The sequence below is a fragment of the Varroa jacobsoni genome, unplaced genomic scaffold, assembly GCF_002532875.2.
Source record: "Varroa jacobsoni isolate VJ856 unplaced genomic scaffold, vjacob_1.0 scaffold_91, whole genome shotgun sequence".
In the NCBI taxonomy this organism is placed as follows: Eukaryota; Metazoa; Arthropoda; class Arachnida; order Mesostigmata; family Varroidae; genus Varroa; species Varroa jacobsoni.
The window spans coordinates 36,365-59,713 of record NW_019212993.1 but is presented as its reverse complement, the minus strand read 5'-3'; the positions used below and the strand labels follow the sequence as shown (position 1 = coordinate 59,713).

The following is a 23,349-nucleotide window of genomic DNA, read 5'->3' as shown; positions in this document are numbered from 1 at the left end:
GTCTGTCACGTGCTCATTACGTAGGATAATGTATGATAACATGCTACTATTACAAATACAGGAGGTTTATCCATAATCGAAGTTTGTATTAACTCTTCCAGGGCTCTGGGCTTCCGTGATTCGGAGCTGATGGATATGAAGTCTTTCCTCGACCGGCTAGCGTCCACCGGATTCATGGAGTAAAAGCACTCCATGAATATGTATTTCCAAGTATGCAGGAGATTGGAGCATGGGCAGCAGCAACATTAACAATCGTATAAACAACAAAAACTTAAGAACAAGAAAACTCGTTGTTTAACCTTTGCTAACTATTTAGCAGAGCAAATTGCTACCTCTAAATAAAAACAATTCAAAAATACTATAAGAATCAACCGATAATTGATAAGATAATACGGCGAAATTCGTAGTTTTCAATTAAACCATATTGAAGATGGTACTATAAGAAATCAGCTCAAAGCTCTAGTATATAGAACAATGTGTAGAGCGGTACCCATGAGAGAGCAGCCGTACACCGGTGATGGAATGAAGACGCGGATTATATAGGTCTATATACGTATATATGATATACATATACATAAAACAGAAGAATTTATATATATGTATAATCTCCTTGGCCACTGAAGAAAAGCCGATTACGCGCTGGCGGTTGAGAAATTGTCGGTCGCCTCGTATACAGCATCCATTTCCTGCCTTTGGTCCATATAGTTTCTATATGATTTTTGTCGCGCCCGTTGTTGCAACGAAGACGACGCTGACAATGACAGCATTATGTGACTTCCGTGTAAGGCACGCCACGATACGCACACCCCCTGAACGCGCGCGTGCCTCTACTAGGCAGGTATGACAGCGAGTTGATGCTTCTAGACCCGCCCAGTCTGTGCTATGAAGCAGTCAGGCAATCCCTACGTACACAGCATCTGTCATCACCATCGCTAACACTCTACCCTATTCATTCGTTGTTTCCTTTACGAAAAAGAAACCAAATCTACGACTCGACTTTCTTTCTACAGTATTAGATAGATGCTGTCCAGCCAGAAGCGCCACTTTAACCTGTTTAATCCCTCTGGCTGGACTGTCTCTTCTAGGGCATATTTGCCCTTGAATGAGCCTGCACGGTAGCCTTGACTCGGTTCGAAACAGCTGGCATTGGGAACTTTCGCGACGAGCTAAGCCAACGGTCTGTAAAATTTTCTGCTAGCGATAGGATCAGGTGTCGTTAAGCTCCACCGTAACTGATACAGACATAGACAGGCTTTATATATACGGTATATTGTAAACCGAAACACTCCAAAGCGTGTTCGCGTGAAACAGTTGAGCATCCAGTCTGTTCAAGCAAACGTCGCTATATTGTACAGAAGTCCCGCCTGATAAAACGTCTGCCCAGGAAAACGATCATGGGAACCTAAGCCGACAGAGAACGCGGGTAATGGAAGTGAACAAAAGAAGAACGAGCGATACCGCTGACAACAAGAAAGGGCCGATCATGCAATGCGGAAAAAAACACAATGCCACTGCGTTTCCACATGGGTAAATGGTTGCATAGGTTTCTATTAGCTAGCTATGAAATCTATTATTCCTAGCACTATCACTCTTGCTGGCACAGTTTGCTGGACGCATCGGCAAGGAGATGATCGTTGAAACGGACACTATCCAAATCATATTATCGTATGTACTAGCAAATAAGAAACCAGAAAGGGGGGAGAAAACACAACGCCCAACTCCGCTGGGTAGAGGAACAAAGGGACTCTGTTTTCTTCGTCGGCGAATTGTGACCTGGTCGTGGTGAGGTCGCCGACAAAGAAACGACGTAGAGTACGTTAGTGCGATGACGGCAGTGATGACGGCAGTGATGGCGGCTGTGCTGTTGTCTCCTTCGTCACAGATATGAGCGTCATCCACTCGAATGCTTTTAATGCAATCACGAAGTGTGAGTCGTTGTCTCAGCAGCGGTAGCAGCAACAACGATCACAACGATAACGACAAGCGTTATAAGTATTAAGCCAGCCGTGGCAGTGCTCGCAGCCCGAGCGTTGTCGCCCCGCTGAGAAACAAGAGTGAGCGCCAAAGCGTACAGTGGTGTAGAAGGACGAAAAAGGACATTCGATGAGCCTTGTTGGCCAAACTAAGCAGGCAGTCGACGCTGGTGTACGCCACCGCTAACTGGAGATGTGGTGACATTCGTTAACGAAGCCGTTGCGTAGGTATACAGAGTCAAGCATAAACAACTGCAGGAGATATTGTATTTTATCAACTCAGAAAGTAATCAAGCTGGTAATGGCAATCAGATTTATTACGGAGAGGATTAAAATGTTGGCATATTTTTTGTGCGTTAATACCGAAAGCAATATGATAGTACATGAAAAAAATCTAAGAATGGAACAGGTAAGAACACGCTAGACACGGAAAAACTCGTTACCACAGTAGATGAACACGTTTTAGGCCATGATTATTCTATTGAAAATAGTATTATATATATATAGATACACACAGTCGTATAGCGAGAAATTAGACATAATTCTCGATAATTCAAAGGAAGGGATTGGTAATGTTAAGAAAACTAAATAGGGGGACGTGAAGTAGCGTGAAAAGGGAGAAGAGTAACAATAATGAATAAATATCTAAATGTACCTATTTAAATATGCACAGAAAAGACGAAAGCATCGGGAATATAATTCTGTGCTATATATATATATATATATATATATATATATACATACATTATTGGTGTGTTCCATAAGACAAGCCGTCAGGAAATTGATGACACAATAAATAAAAACGATTTGATTTTACGAAGCAAATGCCACAAAAATAGAAAGCGGCGGTAGATTTAAAGGACGATATAACAGTGGAGAAAGCATAGAAAATATTCTTGGAAATATACATACAAAGAAGAGGAACAATCACTTATAAATAGTTATTAAAGTAAAATAAATAACAACAAAAACGACAATCCAACCTATATAAAGACATATAAACATATAGAAATATACGTATATATATACACATTATAAAAATATTTAAACTCTGTCTACAAATACAGAAACAAGAGTAGCTCCATCGGCAACAGGCTAAACTAAGATTGCATTATAACATATTGTCGTGAACAATCAAGTAGAGATAGTAAGGACGAATGCATACAATTTTACTGTAGAAAAGATCTAATAATAATAACGGAAGTGATAACTGTTTCTCGAACTTTACCTTGTCCTTTTTTCAGGCTACACTATTCAGAAGCAGTGTCCACATATACACAGCAATAGGCCGGTACATATATGTACCGTTTAGAAACTGAAACTCACAAGGACATCATCAATCTGTGACAATCAGCAAGTTTCAGTTACTCGAAATAGATCAGTTAATCAATCGTATTATTATCAGAGATAGATCGCTAAGATCGATTAATCGGAGACGAAGCTAACAGTAGCTACCGCCTAAGTCGACAGCAACTGCAAGGAACAATTTGACATATAGACAGAATGAGTAGGGAACAACACGTAAAGCTCAACTCGTTTAAGACTAGATCCATTTGGGTGGCGGCGAAAACCAGCCCGACAAAGAAGAATGGAAGTTTCGCTTTGAAGTGCGAGCTATATAAAACGCTGACACAGGAAAGCGATTGTGAAGGCAATACACACAATAAACATCAAAATAGTTAGGTACGTAATATATCTAATATGCACGCCCAGACACGAAGCTGCGCGACAAGTAGGACACAACAGGCTATCTAGGGCATAGGAACACATATGTCAATCTCCTATACAGCAGCCATGATTAGCATACAATGAAAACAAGGAGAATAATACAGGCAGAACATTGTATTCCTGAAACTATACACTTTAAGCCAATGAGACGCTAATAACGTCAGATTTCACACAATAGAAACACTCATACCGTCACCATTATATTTTCGATATATTAGCAGTGAAAGATCTGCAGGGTATTTTTTGCTATCACATATAGTTAAAGCTCACGCGAACTAGACAGACGAACCTCAGAATGAAGACATGAATGTGACGTTCGACTTCACTACGATGACAGTTCTCTGCACGGTTCTCTTCCCTGTTAGGTTTCCACAGGAAACTCATGATGGAACCGTCACAGACCGATAAGAATTTACCGTTAACTACTACCTATTACGAATTCAGTGATTGACGAAACGAGATGTGATCTTACGAAGGATGGGCATCCAAGGATGGGCAAGATCGTTTCGAGGCGACGAGCGAAAATCAGGAATGGCTGTCGTCGTGGCTCGTTCATTGCCGCTGACTGCCATTCAAAACTGTACAGCAATATCGTGTATCGATAATGCCGTCTTAGTTTTAATGGGAACAGCTCACGGGATGATCCCTGATAGCACGAAGATATACATACATATCAGGCATCAATCACTGACATCAAACGATTGATTCCGCAGCAGTAATATGTGTATGAGCTTACACGAAAGAAAAAAACACTATCTCAAAAAACAACTCATTAACAATATGCTACAACGGTAAGAGTGTTTACCATTACTAAGTGCTACCAAATCAATAGCGAGCGTTTCGAACAGAGTAATTACTGCTTCTATACACTGATTGCATGAACTATGGACCTCCGACTGAAACTTGGCAATCGGATCCTTCTCACCAGCACGATAATGCTCCACATCAGACACGGCTTATATCCAATATCAAACCCATTTGCATTCGATCGGATCTAGTGCAACAGAGCTGAAGATTTGACCCGTAACGCATCCTTCTATAAGGTTGTATCATATATATATATATATATATATATATAAAATAATAGATTATCATTAAGCGCATCAACAACTGCAAGAGCCTTGCCCTCATAAACGATAACGAGGAATTTCTCGCTAGTACTTTATGAAATCCTTTCACTAGGAATACTGTTATCAACAGGCAAACTCATATTCATTAAGCGAGATCGTTTACCATATCGAACTCTGCCACAACGACGATAACAGCCAGAGAGCGAGAGATATAATAACACAAACGTGGGAAATGTCGCAAAAACTATCAAAAATAATCGACCATTTCTTCAAAGGACACGTTATCAATATCTGTTGAACAAACACACACAGGTGAACGACAGTAACGGCCTCAGCCTGAGTATCACAACAGCAAAGGCCATTGCATCATAGGGATGTTCATCAGTGATCCTTGATTAATGATATTCTCTCATTATGATAACAATATTAATAACAATTAATAACTTTGACAAAAAATCAGATATATATATATATATATATATATATATATATATATATATATATATATATACTACAAATTACATTATGTAGGACTTCTTCGTCCCATTGTATTCCACGTCTCTTATTATTATGATCATTATCTCTTCATTCTGATCATGTAAAACGGCAATATTTGAATGGCCTATTATTCTACTCACAGACGGATTAGTATTGTACTGTAAATGATGAGGCGGCGCTATATAGACTAAAAACACAGAGATAAAGAAAAGACCGTAAAGAAAAATATAATGTAAGCTTTTCGGCTGAGGGTCACTTCGCACAGTATTTAGGAAACAGTCATTTCGAGGGACTTGGGTATCTTCTTCTGCCAACGAACGTAGCCTACAAGTTGCAGGTAGCTGCCGCCTAACGCGATGGGTTATTTCATTGCTTTGCCAGTAGTGAGTGAGTGAGTGGAACGGAATAAAGTAAGTCAACGAAAAGCAGGTCTATAGGCAGTGGTCCTCAGACAGCGCGATAAAAGCTGATACGCAGAGATGTACCCGATAAACGCTATCGAGAGGACTGAATCGGTGCCGGATGTGCAGATATGTGAACAGGATTTTAGCGGACGTTGGCGAAAACGAAGGCTAGAATTTGAAAGATTGCCAGCGTTTCCGTTGAAGCGACCCTCAGTCGAAGATGCGTACGTACTCACCCCTTATCACGAATTGCAAGTAAATTTGACGAAATAGATTCATCGAATACCGCGACACGCAATAACCTATTTTGGTGAGCTAAGCCGTTCGAGTGGAACACGTAGAATGTATAAATACCTACTGGGAGTGATTGTAGCCTGATTTCAACCCACCCAGAACAATTTAGCACCCGCTATAAAGACACTAGAGGAAGAAAAACACCGATTATCATATGTATCCTTCGTTCTCGAATTATACAACAAAAGAGAAATAGACGACGTAATGATATGAATAAAACTTGCGTTCGAACAAATAAATTTATTTTTATCCTTGGCAAAAATGTTTTCATTTGACGCACGTCTGACGAAAGGAACGGGCACCTAGTGCATAGGTTGGTATCTGGCATGGATTATCTGCCGGAAGATAGCTAGCTATCTAGCTAGCTAGCTAGCTCTGAAGAGTAGAAGAGATCCACAGATATTGTTTGCTATATAAAGGTAGTTGAGTCCCCTTAATGCTACAAATCTGACTCGCAGCGTGACAGGATACTATGGAAGGGTTACGTTGCTAAAGCGAGCTCAAGCCACTTTGTCGAGGGTCTGCGGCTAACGGTCGGAAGCGAAGCTGACCCACGTTGTTCTCTACGACAGCATCTTTGAGGAGCCAAACGAGATCTGCCTACGAGTAACTTATAGAAAAAAGAGTACTAGCCAAAGAAACATCTTGAATTTGCTGTCTTAAGGCTTTGTTGTGGGCAGTATACGTACTTGTATGTACTTGCACGTACTTCTTTTTTGCTTGTCCATAATGTAAGAACATAGGCGCACGCATCGGTGAACAAAGCATCCATGGAACAGCCAACCAGATTTGCGACGTCATAGCCTGTATACAGATAAGATGTCAAACGATTCCGACCTATCTTTACAACCCTGTCGTGATGTCGTAAATGTTACACAGGCAATTTTATAGTAGTACTGCTATAAACCTGTCTACCTCTGAAGCACGTCACTATAGATCAGGGACGCATATGGCCGTAATAAAGCACCTACATAACCCACTTTTATCGTTAAACATGATTAAATATACAGGTAAAGAAATCCTGATAAAAATTAACTAGACGATAAGGTAAGCAATAAATCTGAACGACTAAGCTATTGAAATTATTATATTATTACTATAATTATATTAAATATGTGAAGGCGAGTGTAATTATCTAGTAGGTAGCTCATTTAAAAAGCGAACTCTGGCCGGGTACAATAACATAGGTAATTTTCTTTAGAATATGATTTGCTTCATAGCAGAAATTATAACATGCTCTTTATATAGACTATCGTCGAAATGCGTCAACCGCTCGAGATAATAAGACCAACTTAGTGAACTCTATCCATCCCTAGAGTTTGCAGCACGAGTAGCGTGGAGTGAATTACCAAATTGAGTGTCGCCCTGTCCCTCTGCAAGTCGGCTTGAGCTAGTTCCCCTGCACGCCTATTTTGCAGTCCAGTCATGTTTTTTGCGACAGCCAGTGCTGTTAAAAAACAGGGTATTCTAAACAGATCATAAAAACCAGTTAATGTACCTTTTTTTATGTAACTTTAGTGTTTAAAAGTCCTGTGAGCCTCTAGCTTTTTTTTTTTTTTTTTTTATCCTAATACTGACCGGAACCCTGTGCTTCTTCTTAGACTGTTTTACGGAGCTTCGGTTGCATAGAGACCGAATCCACACTCTTATACATATTCACTGCAGGAATAAAGTACTCGATTAGAATAAATGAGCCCAGTAGAAAGATAGACGTGTCGTCAATTTTGATCTTCTGATAAATAATGGTATTTTTGTTTACTAAAAAGATGAGCGTTGTACGTGCATCTCGCCCCGCTTGTACACGTTGCACACCCAATTGTATACACGATTAATGCACCGCTTGTTCTTCGGACAAGTTCCCTTAGGTGATAAGGCGGAACGTAACTAATCGAAAAGAAACAATTACTGACTACGATGTTGCAAGGAATAAACAGGCAAAAAGATGTATTCAAGAACCACAGGCGTTGCTTCTACACCTATCTACCAACCAAAGCCATCATTTCCTTAGTACATCACGATCAGTCTAACCACGTATCTATGTAAAAACTTCCAAAAGTTAATATTTTACCTGTATGATATAAGTGTGTTGCAACGCCGGATATAGAGCGAGCAAGTTTTTGAACGTGGTTAATTTTCATTCATAACCTAGACTTTGAGAGACTTGACAAATCGACCAGAAATTAAACCATTTTGAATACTGACAGTCCAAGACAAAACGTTCCGGATCACGATAGTCACCAGAAATCGCACAGTGAGTACCTTAATAATTCCTGGTTGTCTTTAGAAAGTGAGGTAGATGTTTCACAAGCGCGCTGCAAAAGGCCTTTGTCTTAACGATTCGCCTGATTTCTATTCGAATGCAGAAAAATATGGACGATTAAAAAGAAAGATTTGCAACTCTACAAAGAAACACGTTTCAATGGTTTGAAAGAAAAGAGAATTATACGTCCCTAGACAAACATGTACATTTAGAATTAGAAAATAAGCGCACTACGATGTTTTATGTTTTACGTCCGCTAGACGTTATTTCATCGAACGGCTGGCTCTCAGTGGAAAAAGTTGAGTCTTCGTGTATGTTGTCAACTAGCAGAAACGTCAACTAAAATTATGTCGCGTTCATATATCTGCGTAATGATCTTAATAAGTTACTTTTGCTAGCCGATTGCTCCTAATGCTCCTACACCTCTTAACTTGAAATTTCTTAGATGAAGCTTTTTCGATACTAGATAAGGTAAGTTCTTCAGTTTGTTAGAAGCTAAACTCTGTAAATAATATAAATTGTATGATGTAGTGCCAAGATCTATTGGCACAGCGTTTCTTCATCATCGTTTACACTTTGACTTTCGAAAGTTACGATAAATTATTATTAACGACGGGGAGAATTAGATACTTAGCTCTAACCAGTTGCGGCCATATCACAATCGAGCTAAGATAGCTTTTGCTTAGTCACTGCAATAGCATTAGAAAATGCTGTTCTGCAGTCTGCCAGCTTTACAGTGGTGAAATATACTAAGTAACTTGCCTGAAAGACTGACGATTCCTCGGAACAGATAAACTTAATATCTAGCTATGGCAAACGTTTTAGTTTCTAGCACTTGTTTGGTACGAGCGGATACTGAGCTCAAAATTTTCAACAGTACGCTGCATTGAAAAAGCATGTACGATTTCATCTCGCGAAGGTCCCGTTAAACAAAGAAGGTGGACATATATATGTCATTCGAACGTCCTTGTTCTCCTCTGTGCAGGAAGCAGAATGTTACCTCGAATTCTGAACGGGAAATGCACACTTTGGGTGAAAAAAGAAAGCCTGCCTTTTTCAACACCCATCTCACTTCGCTTTTTGCCGGGATCAAAAAGTAACCGGAATATGCAGGCCACCCCGGTTGGCCATGAAAAGCTGAATACTTCAAGTGGAAAAAACTCGCTAGTGTCCAAGGAGACGGGCTGTCGACTTTCGTCAGACATCTTAAGTTATCAAAAGATTAGAGTCCGCTCTGCTACATATTTAGTTAAAAGCTCAAAAGGACACGGCTCTTTTCAACGAACATATCGTTCGGTTCAGAGATGGGAGAGAATCGTTTGCTGTCAGGTCCAAAGCTGTCGTTGTAGTTTGATCAATATAAAAGACTCACGAGATAATCGACATTAAGAAACTGGAAAGAAGATATTATAATCAGCAACACCAAATACGAAAGGTCATTTCACCAGTTCTTACTGATCATTTATTCACTTTTACAACATTACCATTAGACGTAGACGCATGAACTTCGTGAAGTAGGCTCGTCGAGAAAAAAAATCGAAGGCCTTACATTTTTTTCTAAGTGAATCTTTTTTGGGTACTCTGGAGTCATTCGAAGCTGTCGTTTCACAAATCCAATTGCTAGCGTGTTAAAGCTAGGTCAGCAATTTTGAAGGCATTTGCTATCCCCTATGCGTCTGTTGCTCTTAAATACACTTCTGCTTGATCCATGTTAAGTGCTTGTTTCGATTGACGTCTAGCTACCTGTACGGGGTATTCAAAAATTCCACCCTAGTTATAGCTCAGACTCGCTTGCCAACTTGAATAAAGTTAACATCGATTTGTCAAATGAGGGCCTATAGCTTACCCGCTTATGGCGTCAAGGTCGCAGCTACAGACTGAGCTTTCAAAAATTAGGTAGCACTTAATTGGTTTTCTGAATTGATAACGTTCCTTATACCTAGTTTTGCGTGCGGCTAGGTTTTGAATATCATTGCGTTCCGAATCAATAATGTATTCCAATTAGTTTCTATCTTGTGCCTAACAATGCTGCCAGCCTGGCTACTGTCGCCTAGATGTTTTAAGCTAGCGGCAACAAATCCAGTCAAATTATCATATGCTGAATTTCACTGCTACAGATATCCTCGGAAGCGATGTGCGGCCATGGTAATCCACTGTTGAATATTAAGCTATATCCTAGAAGCACAAACATGTTTGCATCCCAAATCTCCTAACGAACTACGCAAATATCGCTACGTGCCTTTGAGTCCGTAGGTTGTCTCGCGAGGATCCTGTTTGTGCCCTGTCAGACGTCGCACATTTGTTACGATCAAACAGAGGCAATGCTGCCCCTAATTTGTAGCTAATATTTCACAAATATACACATACATTTAATTTTATCTCCAGCTTTGCACGGCTCCTTTAGATAGAGATCTGCATGATTTCGGATTATGTGATCGGGTTCAGGTATTCGGCAACTGGCTAGATTTTAGTTAGCTTAAACAACGAAGTTTTTGCTCGTCGCTGCCCCAGGCACTATTCCTAAGACGGTGTGACTGGCCTTATTTTTTCAACCAAAATGTTGTTATTTTGCCAGCAATTTGAAAATCATGTGCTAGCTTTCGAGCGTTAGTTATATGTACGATCGACGTTGAAGCGATCTTAAAAGAACCCTCATTTTTTTATATTCTTTTCAACTGACGTCAGATTCATTATATGCCCAATTATTCAGGGAGGCTTTTTGCTGCCTAGTGCACATTCTGACCGCACCTAGCCCACACATAGTTTTCCAACTTCATTATAGTGAGTGCTGAGCGTGTCCTTCATAGGGGTCTCGCGTTCTGATGTTTAAGAACGCTAATATGTTTTCTGGTTTTGGATAGCAGATTCTACAACAGCATACCAAATAAACGTTCAGCGTCAAAGCAGACCCTGGAGGGTTCTTTAAGGGAGAAAACATCTGTAGAAAGTTGTATTCAACAAACTTCTACTCGATTAATGAACTTTAAGAAACTTTGTCGGTTGAGGTAATATCCAGTGAACTTCAAACAGTACCTGTAGGAGTCTTTAAGAAACGGAGCAACCCTGAGAGGCGATTTTTCGTAACTCGAATGGTTCAGTGGGGAAAGTCATCCATCATGCGAAAAGCGTGCTGAAGGTAAATAAGTTGGTGAATCATTTATGAGTTTGTAACGGTAAAACTTAAAGAACGACGAATTAGCCTATCTATAAACCAGCCATAGTTAAAATGTCCAGCTAACACCTTTTTGGCTGTTATTAAAACAAGAACAAACAATGAACTGAAATAGATGAGTTATCGTACATTTTCCTCCATTATATTTATCAATATATACTCGTGTGTATTCATTCCATAAGTACAAACTGTCAGCGCAACCATAAAACATTGTACTGCTGGTCTATGTAAATAACTAAGCGGTACGCATATTGTAAAAGCTAAGCCGATCCGTCGTCTGGAGTGTATTATAGAAAAGCGTGTCCTACAATAACTTGAAGCATGCAGAAAGGCGAAAAAAACTTAACTTGGCATAGGAAATATATGAAATTATAATGCGCGGTTCATATGGCTGACCAAGCACGGATAGTTAGCTGACAGCCGTAATGAAATGGATAACGCTGTCCGGTTAGGCCGCAAGTCTATATTGGGCCTAATGAGACCGTCTCAGTAGCACTGAACACAATGGCGAATTTCTCTGCAACATAGGTCAAGACTGTGGAAAAGAGAGAGCGGCGAGACGACCTAAAAAAAAAAAACTCAGTGGCGGCCATTAGTCAATGCCCGTCCGTCGTTTGCGTCTTATCCGTATAGTATTTTACCGACGAGAAGCCGAAATTGGAAAACGATCGGTTAGCGGTGGCGGCGGTAGATTTTGCCTGTTTGGCTCCTCTCATATGATTTTGTAGGGCCATAGAATCATCGACAGGCTCTTACACACTTGGCCTTGATCTTGTCAGAGAATCCGTATATGATGGGCTTAAGCTGTTTTATACTGCCAGTGTACCAATGAGCAGATTCTTGCCTCTCCATTATCATTGTAAAATTCGACAAACGAAATCAACCAGACGTCGGATCTCTGGTAATAACGTATGCGGGGAAAAACCTTTGGCGAAGCAGTGCGTTTGCGATGTAAATCTCCATTTCTAAACCTACGTTCGATTAGTGCATTGAGTAATTTCTGGGAAGACTTTATTAAAGTCTTCCCATAACCTACATGGGAATAGTGTTCTATTTGAACTTGTTTAGCTTAAGAATAATTTTGCAGTATGCTTCGAGGCGAGCATAAAGATATCCTACATACACAAAGGCCTGTTTGAAGTAAAAAAAAACTTCAAAACCACTTACGAGTAGATAGAACAATATGTAATCGTGTTCTACATTTCTCATGAAGGACTGACGATTTCTCTCTAAGTTGTTTCTATTATTACAAGGCCCGTTAATATCTATTAAAGGTTATATTTCAAAGAGTTGATAGTATTGTTTTACGATGGCCATCAACGAAGTGGACTAACTGCTTTCGAAATAACTCTAATACAGATAGCACTGCGGTCTCCTTTGCCAGTTGACTGATTTTCAATCTACGTATATTATGGAGCCCTTCTAGACAAAGAGTACTGTGCCTCATTACTTATTAAGGCCAAGAAAACTTAGTTCTTTCGAACTCTAATGGATATTGTTCCTGGTATAATATTACCTATGCTATACCCAGTAAAAAGGAAGGCGTCCTCCATGCCTACTCTGACCTCAGTTTACGGTATAGAGATATTACCGGTACTTTGTGGTCTTACTATTACACCGCCAGGTTTAAGGAACACATCGACAGTTCAGACGTTTAACTATATTGTCGCCATTCCTAAAGACGTCAATGAAAAGAGAAAGTTGTCCGTTTTAATGAAAGAAAGCCTCGATAAAATCGACGAAAGCCGAAAATAGAAACATAACCTATTTGCTATAGGGGGTGAAACAGCCTATTTATAAAGTGTTATGTTAACCATCCGCGAGCAATAGCGCTTCTGTTGTCAGCATACAAATATAAACACAAGGCAGGTTTAAAAATACCGTCTAATGGTGGAAGATTAGTTTATCGCAAGACGCGCACATCAAACCAAACACAAGAGACGGTCACTGAACAGATACTTAAGAACGTCTAGACTACCTAAAGCATATGATGTACTGTGTTTCCATCTAAAAATCCCCTTGATAGGTTGCGCAGACTATGAGTAGATAATGAAGCGCCTGGTTTTTTAATTACGAAGGATTATTTAGTACCTAGATTTGTGCGCCTATAATTCGATTCATAGCTTAGTTTCGTATTCAGTTGTTCGATATTATAATAGATCCAATCAGCCTAGTTCAAAGGTCGGAGAAGTCCTCTGAACATGGAGTTGATCGAATTCGATCTACATAGCACAGGTAGGCTGAAAGGCTGTATCTGATAAACAGCCCAGTACTGTAAAGGTCAGAACGTTTACAAAGATAAAAATTTAATTTTTGGAATCCTTGCATGCGACTCAAAAGCTGATCTTTGGGCTACACAACGTTTTACTCGGCCAAAGCCTTAGCGGTGTCCGCCAAGAAAGTGATTTTTAAGGCTGAGTGGTAAATTTCCTGGGTAAGGATATAACTTTCAAATCATAAACTGTTGTAAATCAAACCTTCCGTACGTGGAACTATTGCCCTAACTTTTTAAGAAAAGCTCGTTAAAAAAGGTCAGTGTGCTTTGCCTAGCAAAGTAGGTCTTTGACCTTTGTAAGAGAGTCTTTCAGTTTGTCTGGTTTCTCTGACACGAAACTCCTATGGGTAATTTTCTGCTGGTAGCGTAGTACGATGTGATCGGCCGAAAGGAAGAGGCGTTTCTCTAACAAGTTGCTGTCCACAGAAAAAGTTAACTGAAGATGGAACATAGCCATCCGTCAAGAAATGTATCATTGTTCGCTTGTCTATTCTCATAAGTAATATAACTTACCGACTGTATATCGTTGCAAGCTCTTGCTCGCTTGTTCTTTCCACCCAGACTTTAATGTTTACCAAGTACTTCTATATGTTGCTATTATTTGTTACACTCCTCAATAATTAATGATTAGCAGGCCGTTAGATGAGCAAAAGGCTATATGTGTAAAAGTGGATTTTCTATATCTTACTATACATTTTTATGGAATGAAGCGAAAGTCGGATACGTTTTGTGGTTTTTACTGGATTAAGAAACCGGTTGAGACCCTTTTGATTTTTTTTTATCTAACAAAGTTACTTTAACTAGCGCTCGGCACTGTAATATTTTTAACAAAGGTAGAAAAAATAACAGAGCGTATTAGTGTCGTTAGCGTATTAGCGTGTCGTTAGTACTGATTGTTTCAACGTTTCAAGTTTTACGTCTGGTATCGCCGCTAAGCATTTTATCAGAACTACGTGTCTCCGCAAATAGCAAACAAATACGTTACCCACTGAGCGATCACAGTCTCATCTACACTAAACCGTTCATCTTATTCAGAGACGGACAGATTTTAACTTATTAGACATTGTATATATTATTATTAATTTATATCATAAATTAACATATATTAATTAAAAACAATTTTAATGACAGGAAACGTCCATTAAGAGGTTGCTGGTATGTCAGAAATATTATTTTTTAGATGCTTTTACTGTTCATATTTCATGAGTTCGTTTTACGAAGGTTCGTAAAACCTTTTTATATATTATATTTTTTATATAATACATACTTATTACTGCTTGTGGGCAAGGACAGGACTCATCCGTCAACTCTAGCTGCTACAGCGAGCGTTCCACTAAACCGAGTACGATTTTATTCCTTAAACTTAGAGGGTAAGTTATTCTGCACAACTAAGCACTGCAGAGAGGTTTTGCTATTAAAATAGGTGTTATTAAATTGAATAGGCTAGAAGTTACCTTCAAATATAATTAATACCTCTTTCCGTAGAGTTGAATGGACGTACTGAGTGTTACCTAAAAACACAGAGAATAGTCGTAGTTTGGGTTTACGAAACATATTTTTCGTTTACTTTTTGAATTCAGAAACCACTAACCGTCACATTTATTGTTAATTCTCAATACAATTAAGGATCATGACTAATAATGACTTTTTCGGATAAACAAATTACGATCAATCGTAATCGGACCCTTTCTGTTTAGAAGAACTAGCTTGTTGCGAAGGTCCGAATTATATCGGTGAACTAACTTACCACACGTAACTTCTTTTTATAGCTTCATATAGCGCTGCAAGGAAAGCAAATTAAATACCTATTACAAAATTCATCTGCTACCGCCAGTTCTCTATGGGATGGCCCCCAGGGACAGCGTACGGCCTTTCGGGACGAGGCGTCATCCCTAGCTTTCAGGAAAGCGGAGGATCCACTTTTCGCCTAGATGGCTTAATGCAGCCGTTCGTGCCACTGAATAGAGGAGAATATTATAGGTAAAAAAAATAGATCTGCTTTATGGTGGTTTCTAGATCCTAATGTTGCTTAGCTGAAGCTATCTTCAGAGGCAGCTTCATGTCGATTCTGTCAAACTGTACATTTTAAAACCGGCAAAGAAATAAATAAACACAACTCTGAAATTGTCACTTATGCACACACATGCCCATTGCATCTAATTGAACCAGTGTCTGCCAAGCGCAGACGGAATGAAAGGAAAAAAATCAAATGAGAAACGGAGAACGAAAAAAGGTCGTATGGAGGACAAATGTGAAAACGATCGTTGATCGAGAATATTCGATTGCTTCGTTTGGTCTCAACGCAAATTTAACAGAAATCATTACTACATGACCAACTATTAGTAGTTCAAAAAGAATTTGTTTCCATACTGAAATAGAAAGAAGCGTCACACCATCATTTGCCAGCAAGCTGAAGACACGTGTTTTTCTGCAGCTTAATCTTTACCGAATGCGATTTACGTAAAATGTAACATAACCGTACGCAACGAATGTCTTCTTACATAAAATACGTAAGCTCTTCCGTATCGAGTGATATTAATAGCCATATTTAAAAACCGGCACCGAACCACTTTGATGCGGGTTTACATAATGGGTGCAGCTTTGCGCGGGCCGTTCAGTAATACCTTCTAGTTTTTTTTCTCTAGGCGGATGATTTTCGGAACCTTCACTTCAGTCGAACTCAACGTCGACGACTGGACCTTATTCTGCCGAAGCTATGATCGACTAATTGCTCACCTATCGTTTTACCAAGAGCACTCTAATATTCAAGCATATATAAAAGTATTTATGAGAGGAAAATAGATCAGAGTTATTCCTCAGAACAAATCGCCAGGGCAATCGGACGGACACATTTGAATAGCCCGCGGCTAATCAAGCTGCTATGTGTACAATTACCGACAAACAGAACGACGATGACAGCCGGTGCCATGGAGCGGATTTGTTGGCGGACAGATCACACATGCGGAAAACAACCTGCATGAGTCTATAGAGATGTGAAAATGGCAAAAAAATACTGGTGAATTTCGCTTAGGCCAGACAGGTCGAGCTGTCTATAGACAGCAAATCGTAGTGTGGAAACGGCAACGATACTACAATGGGAAACTACAGTTAAAATACATTACTATAATAAAAATTAAATATCTCGCTTAAAAACAGCACGAACGATACAAGCATGGAAGCGTCTGTCCATTACAGATCTATGGATGAACGTAAATAGTCTGTAATTTGTATATAGTGGCAGGCTACGTTAATGCTTGCAGGCGTGTTCATGGTAGAGGATGCGCGTTATTTCTTCGTGAGGCCTAACGCAGTATATATAAAGATATTACGCACACAAAACCGGGGCGCTAAAACGAGAGTGCATCAGAATGATGCTAAATTAGTGGTTGTTCTAGCAATACGGGCGTTGCTCTGTTTGTTTATATAGTCATCATAGGCTATATAGTTTGTATTATTATGACCACAGCATAGTTTAACGCTAATAGTTTATGGTCGTGTTAATACTAGTGCTGTTCCTGCCTGCCCACAGAATCCCAATTAGAAACGTATATAACTGCAAAAACCTTCTTGCCTTCGCTTTTATCTGGTCTGGGCATGTGACGGCCTGATAACTAGGCATGTTTAATCCTGGCTTTTATTCGTGTTCCAGCACGACGCTTTGCCCGCCTCATTCAAGCGCCCTACGTGCACGTTTGTTCAAATATAGCGCGTAAAAACACTCGGCCATTGCCGCTACGATGAACGCTAAGCGCAGTATCTCATTTCGTTAGTGGTAACATTTCAAATAGCCATTGAACGGCTTAGTTAGCAATGAACGTTCAACGAGTCTTTTTGAAGGAGCCTAATATTCAAACAGGATTGATATTCGTGGCTCGTTATTGCTAAGCAATGTTTTTAAAAATCATTTCACTCTGTAACGTGTAATAATATCGTCTTCCTATATACGATAGGCCATTTATATAGCGGGCTTGGCTTTTTAAACTAATTCTTATATATATATATGCATATATATAAGTTAATGCCAGCATAATATAATTATATTGGCATCAACTACAGATAATTTTTTTTATTTACGCACATATCGATTGTTGATAGTTTAGAACTGCATGACCGTCTGGTCTATAAAACTATTTGCAATCGTCTGAAAATGCTCCGGCGTTGCAATGGTGCCAGTTGAAAAGATTAAATGGGGACTAGTAATAGGAACAAAGACGACGCTTATGGGGGAGCAGACCAGTCTATCTGTAAAATATCAGTAAACAATAGCAGTAACGGAGTACGATCGTCAGTAGGGACTGTTGTGGCGTGTCAGGCTTTATCTACTTAAAATACTTATATAATAATAATATAAATAATAAAAAAATTGTTATATTTTTTGATATAAAGCAAATGTTGGATGGCATTAAACGCATAGTCTTCTATCGATCTATTTCCAGCTGTACAGATCACTATACAGGCAATTTAGCAGAAAATATAAGTAAATTTTCATTTTGCGAATCGTTTACGAAATATCATTCTATACTGGCATTGTCAATTTGGAAAATTCTAGGATTATATTGTTCGTTAAATAAAAGCTCACCGAGCTAAACGTCACGAAAAATTAGTCAATCTAATTGAGCTCAATCTAGTTAATCAAAGCTAGCAATAAACGATTACAAAACACTAATAAAAGGTGTTTAGAATATTTCTCATGGTAGAACCGTGTTCTGCCTGTCATGCCAAGGACTTGCCATCAATGGAGCATTCGTCTCCGATACGAAATAGCCATTTTAGTAATGACATGTTATATCACATTGATAAAGATGCTATGATACTGCGGTTTGGAGACATTTCCAGAATAGAATATAAAGAAGCTTGTAATGGCTGTGCAAACCAACGCAGTTCCATTGATCACGGGGTCCGTTTACGTCTGAAGAATAGAGAGATTTTGAAGGGAGCAAGCGGGACAGTAAAAGAGTGATTAAACAGGAAAAACAAATGCCGATCCAGCGTACGAAACTTCGTTGTGAAAGCTGACGTTGGATAGTGGCTGATAACACAAACTTACCATGACGCTTCAACCTGACTGAAATAACAGACGCCACGAAAGGTATGATAGTAGTGTAGAAAACGCAAACAGGTTCGAAGTCACCTTTTCCATATGCGGCATAAAAATGAAAAAAAATCAGTTGTAATCGACGAAGACTCATTCGAAGGAGGCCTCTCGTCGTTTTCAAGGAGAACATTCCTGGGATTATGCCGACAAAGGCTACTCACAAAATTACAGCCCTTTACACACACGACCGCTGGCAATATACATTTGCCCCGCAGACAAGCGTAAGTTGTCTTTATTTGCTCTACGTTTATTTCCCACGGGAAATGGCGACGCCAAATAATTTCGATCGATGCAGCAGTGCCTTCGTGATGTGCGCACTCCGCTCAGTAACGTTAACACTTTCTTGACACGCACCAAAAAGAAACAAATGTAAATAAATCATTTTAGTATCGCAAGGCCGTATCCAACAACGTTCTTTGCCAGCTGCTCTTGAACAAAATGTCTGACTCCGTTGCTCCAGACTGTTTTTTTAACTTCGTGCATGTCTTTCTGAGGCATCTAGCGTCTTCTTGTGTGGTTGAGGCATACTAGAACGCTGCAGGCTCTAAAGGCTCAAAGCTGTGTGTTAACAATGAGTCAGTTTTTTCTGCTTAGCTGGTTAGCATCGGATGATTTCTCAGCTAATGGAAAAAAACAACTCCGTTCATACGCGCATCTGAAAGCGGTATATCCTAAGGATTAGTTTGCACAGACGTCGTGCTTTGGTGACTCCTGCCACGGAGTTTGATGCAGTAAATTACATTTGTTTTTTGCTGGCGCTTTTGTCGTCTGTAGGCAATCTATGGCTACGTCAAACTTTGCTTGATCCATGGGTGTATACAAACAGCATATGCAAATATCTGCGATGTTCTGTTCCCTTATGCCTCTATAATTAATTGAACGCCTTCTAGCTAGGATTTAAAGCTGTATATTGGCTTTATTTGTCTAAATGTATCCTGCTTTGGATTCTAGTAGTAATTGATTACCCTATGGCAGAAAGGCAACAAATAAAAAAATAAGAAAGGAATCAAACAGGATTGAATCACTTTGTACTTTAGATCGCTATTAGCAGTGATGGGCTTGACAAAAGATGTTAAGTAAAAAATGGTATATAAATTGATCTTATTCGTAGAAATTACAGCGGCTTTGGCTGCTTGCTGTTCAATAGGCCATAATAAGCTATAATAATTGAAATATCAACTCGTTATGATTTATTCATTGATTTATATTAGTTTCTTTGCACAGTAGCAATTCTAGTTTCCCGTCGCCTCCGCAAAATATATGACGATTTACAGTTAGCTATGCGTCCTGACTTATGTAATTCTGACCCGACGCTGCAGTGAGCGGTAGTCTGCATAGTAGCTAGAGTTTCTGTCATATTTCTTAGAAACTTACGTATCAGAGGGACTGCAGCTTCAAGCCTTTAACACGGTCTTCTTCTTCTTTTTTTTTTTAAACCCTCGTCACGTCAATTTCTTCGATCGAAGTTTATTGATAACTCTACTAGCTTAATGAATCAGCCGTCAGCTCGTCAGTTAAAGGAGCAACTTAAATATGGTAAGCATCATATGCCCTGACCATAAAGACTACTATTCCTTTTTCAAAACGTAAATTACCACAATCAATCCGGTCAGTTGCTAGGATTCAATCGGCCATGCCCTTAGATTCTAGCGTATCATTATCAATCATTATGCTTGTTATCCATTTGCTTCCTTACGTTAGTCACAGACAAAAAGCTTTTCATAAATTTTCGATAATTGGTCTCTGTAGAGATATAGGAAATGATAAATATAGGCAAATTAGATGTGGACGAGAGCCTTTGTTGGTTGACAGATCAAGCTTTGCTGGGAACAATTTGTGCAGCGATATATCGGTTCTCTGCTCATTGTTGTGCCTTATCTCTGATTATAGAGGTTATATTGTTTTTACAACTATTGTATATAGAATTTATGACGATAATTGAAAAATTAGACTTTTTCTAGAGCAACGACTAAGCTTTCTCTAATACGATTACCATGTAAGCAACTGCTTATATAAATAAGTTGTAATTTATACAAGTAATTATTAACCCTATAGTGTATACACGTTGACTCTTCACACGAGACTTTTAATCTTCTATTTTATCGTCGTTAAACCCTCTGCGCTACTTTGGCTAAAGATCATCGTAGTAACAATGAAATTACCTGATTCTGAACAAGTTCTTGTTACTCGGTACGCGAAGCAAGAATAGGTGGTTAAGGCAATAATTTAAATGCTGCATAGGATTCGAATTGAGGTCTGCTTGGACGCGGGGCTTAGACCAGCCGTTGAAACGACTCTAGATTGAGTTACTTTTTGCGAGAATAGATACCAAACAGCATGTTTACTGACATAGATCCGTGGAGATCGCACCGAGAGATGAGTTGAAGATAGACCCAGCTTAGTCTGACAATTTGCTACTGTAGTCGCGTTATTTGTTTTGAAATTAGAAACGTTTTATCGCCACTGGAATCTGTATTGATACGATGTTAACGTAAATGATACAAAACTTTTTTTCTGTTCTATTGGAAAGTTTTTCTCCTATCTTCGCCTCTTGAATATACCATTTCTATGGCTGTTACAGCTAACGGGTGCCGCGGTGGTAGCAGTACGAAGATTATCAATTGACCAAGCATAAGAAAAAAAATGTATCGATATCTTTTGAACTTATCTTGGCGAAATGCTCTTTACCTTCTATCAAAATAAGCATACTATCGTATGCTCTTATGTCACATCGGCACTCCACCGACAACTAATAGCCTCCTTTCCGCAATTAAAATTTCAGTGAGCGCCCCCCCCCCCCCCTAGCTCCGCAAGTTACTTTTAGTAACAGAAGTTCGTTAGTCGTCGTTCGAGCGGGGCGATCGTACGACGCCCTTCTTCCTTTATGGTTGAGCTCAGCGCAAAAGGTTTACAGTAAATAGAGAGATTGCAATGACTTGCTGAGCTCAACAGTGTTCGGCTTCATTACGAAGTCCGGTCGAAGCGATGTTTCTAAGTTCAATTCGCAAGTTAACATCCAGTTTGATTAGTGAACTAATCTTGATTGGATAACTTTTAGCGGTGAAAAAGATATAGTTAAAAACGTGTTTGCCTGTTGCCTTTGCTTTGTTGCGTGCCCGGTATGATTTCGACTACAAAGCAGAAAGCTGCCGTGTCCATTTAAAAGCATTACTTGAAAGCTTCGTATGCGTAGATAAAGAAAACCCTTATTTACTATATACTTATATAGTGTTTTAGTTTAACATGAAACTAAGTATAGTTCATAATAGTATAAATATCGTTTTCGAGTTTTACGCCCGGTACTTAAGTCTTTAGGTATTTCCGTCCATTCCGAACGCGACACGGGGTCTGCCTACTTTATCATTGACTGGCAGGAACGAGCGCTTTACAGCCGCTTACCGTAATTTTATATAAGCGTAGACTATTTTTCCATGAATTTATATTATAACAATCGCAGTATTACAACCCATCTGCGCATTTCCGTATCGAGGCCGGTACGCTGTAGCATCTGGTACGTTTAGGTTGTGTTACTTCGTATTTCTAGGGAACCTTTGGGTGCGTGTCGGGCAAAGTTCAATTTATCAAAAACGGACTAACGAGTGGCGTACTTATTGGCTAAGGGAGTATCGCACGAGCACGCGGAAACAGGTCTATCTCGTTGTCCTAAAGTACACCGTGCTGTCAGGTCAGTAAAGATAATCATCCCGGCTATTCGCGCTGTCGTATTTCCAGGAGCGGTTTCGTATACCCTTTGTTGACGGACTAGGAAGAAACGTACTTGTTTAGGTTCCTCCCGTAAGTCGACACACATCACATTCACGTACATACGTTCGCACGTACTTGCGCCTATATCCCGTTGTTCGGGGAATATAGTGTCATTAGGTTCTCTGCGGTTTCGTCTAGGACCGTGTGGCCTTAGTGAGAAGTTACAGACGACAAGGCCTTGACAGATCGTCCCGTGTAGTCACGTTTCGCGCTTGCGAGTCAAACCTCATTGGGGATACCTCTCCCAAATGCAGTTGCGTTTTTGGTATTACGTGGTCGGTCAGCCACCCGCAGTGTTCACCCTGACTCTCAAATTTTCCTGCCTATCTCCATGGCCGGGCCTCCTCGAATACCAACTCTAACAACGCCATCCAATCATTTAGGCGCTCGATGAGTCGGCTCACCAGCGTATCTGCATCGTTTGATATACCACCGCTATACCATAGTGGACTGTTTGAATTATTTTTAATAGACAGCAACGTGAAAATCCTTTATATCAGCAAGAGAGACAAATGAATAGTGCCCAATGTGAGCGCTATCCAACTTTTTCCATCTTTAAAAATAGACCAATATATGTCTTTGCAAAACTTCAATCGAAAGTTCCGTGAAAGCTAGTAACTCCTGAGATATCGGTGTTCCTAAAAAGTAACGTTTCATGTAATTTGCTTATAGTTTTTACGAAACTTCTATCGTGCCGCTTTTTACTCTGCGCCATCTGTTTGAAGGCAATCGACATTTAATAAACGTATTAATCAATCTTAAAGGTATTACATGCATTTATATTTTGATACTCCCTGATATCCTCGTTGGATGGA

At 39.6% G+C, this 23,349-nt stretch overlaps 1 protein-coding gene and 1 long non-coding RNA gene across 3 annotated transcripts in view; both read left to right on the top strand.

The window, feature by feature from the left end:
• Positions 1-6,229, top strand: part of LOC111264183 (IDLSRF-like peptide) — a 58,900-nt gene extending 52,671 nt beyond the window's left edge. Inside the window, exons 6-7 of one of the 2 annotated variants that reach the window (XM_022839881.2) lie at positions 102-210; positions 3,218-6,229. In XM_022839881.2, the coding sequence (XP_022695616.1) occupies positions 102-183 (82 nt within the window). In that variant the 3' untranslated portion in view covers positions 184-210; positions 3,218-6,229. Of the gene's footprint in view, positions 1-101 lie in introns of both variants that reach the window. The other variant, XM_022839863.2, reaches the window with a different exon arrangement.
• A 4,752-nt stretch (positions 6,230-10,981) lies between these two features.
• On the top strand, positions 10,982-16,832 carry LOC111264177 (uncharacterized). The gene is made up of 4 exons (XR_002682718.2): positions 10,982-11,363; positions 14,968-15,044; positions 15,444-15,654; positions 16,320-16,832. It is a non-coding gene; the product is annotated as an uncharacterized LOC111264177 (long non-coding RNA).
• The last annotated feature ends 6,517 nt before the right edge of the window (positions 16,833-23,349 follow it).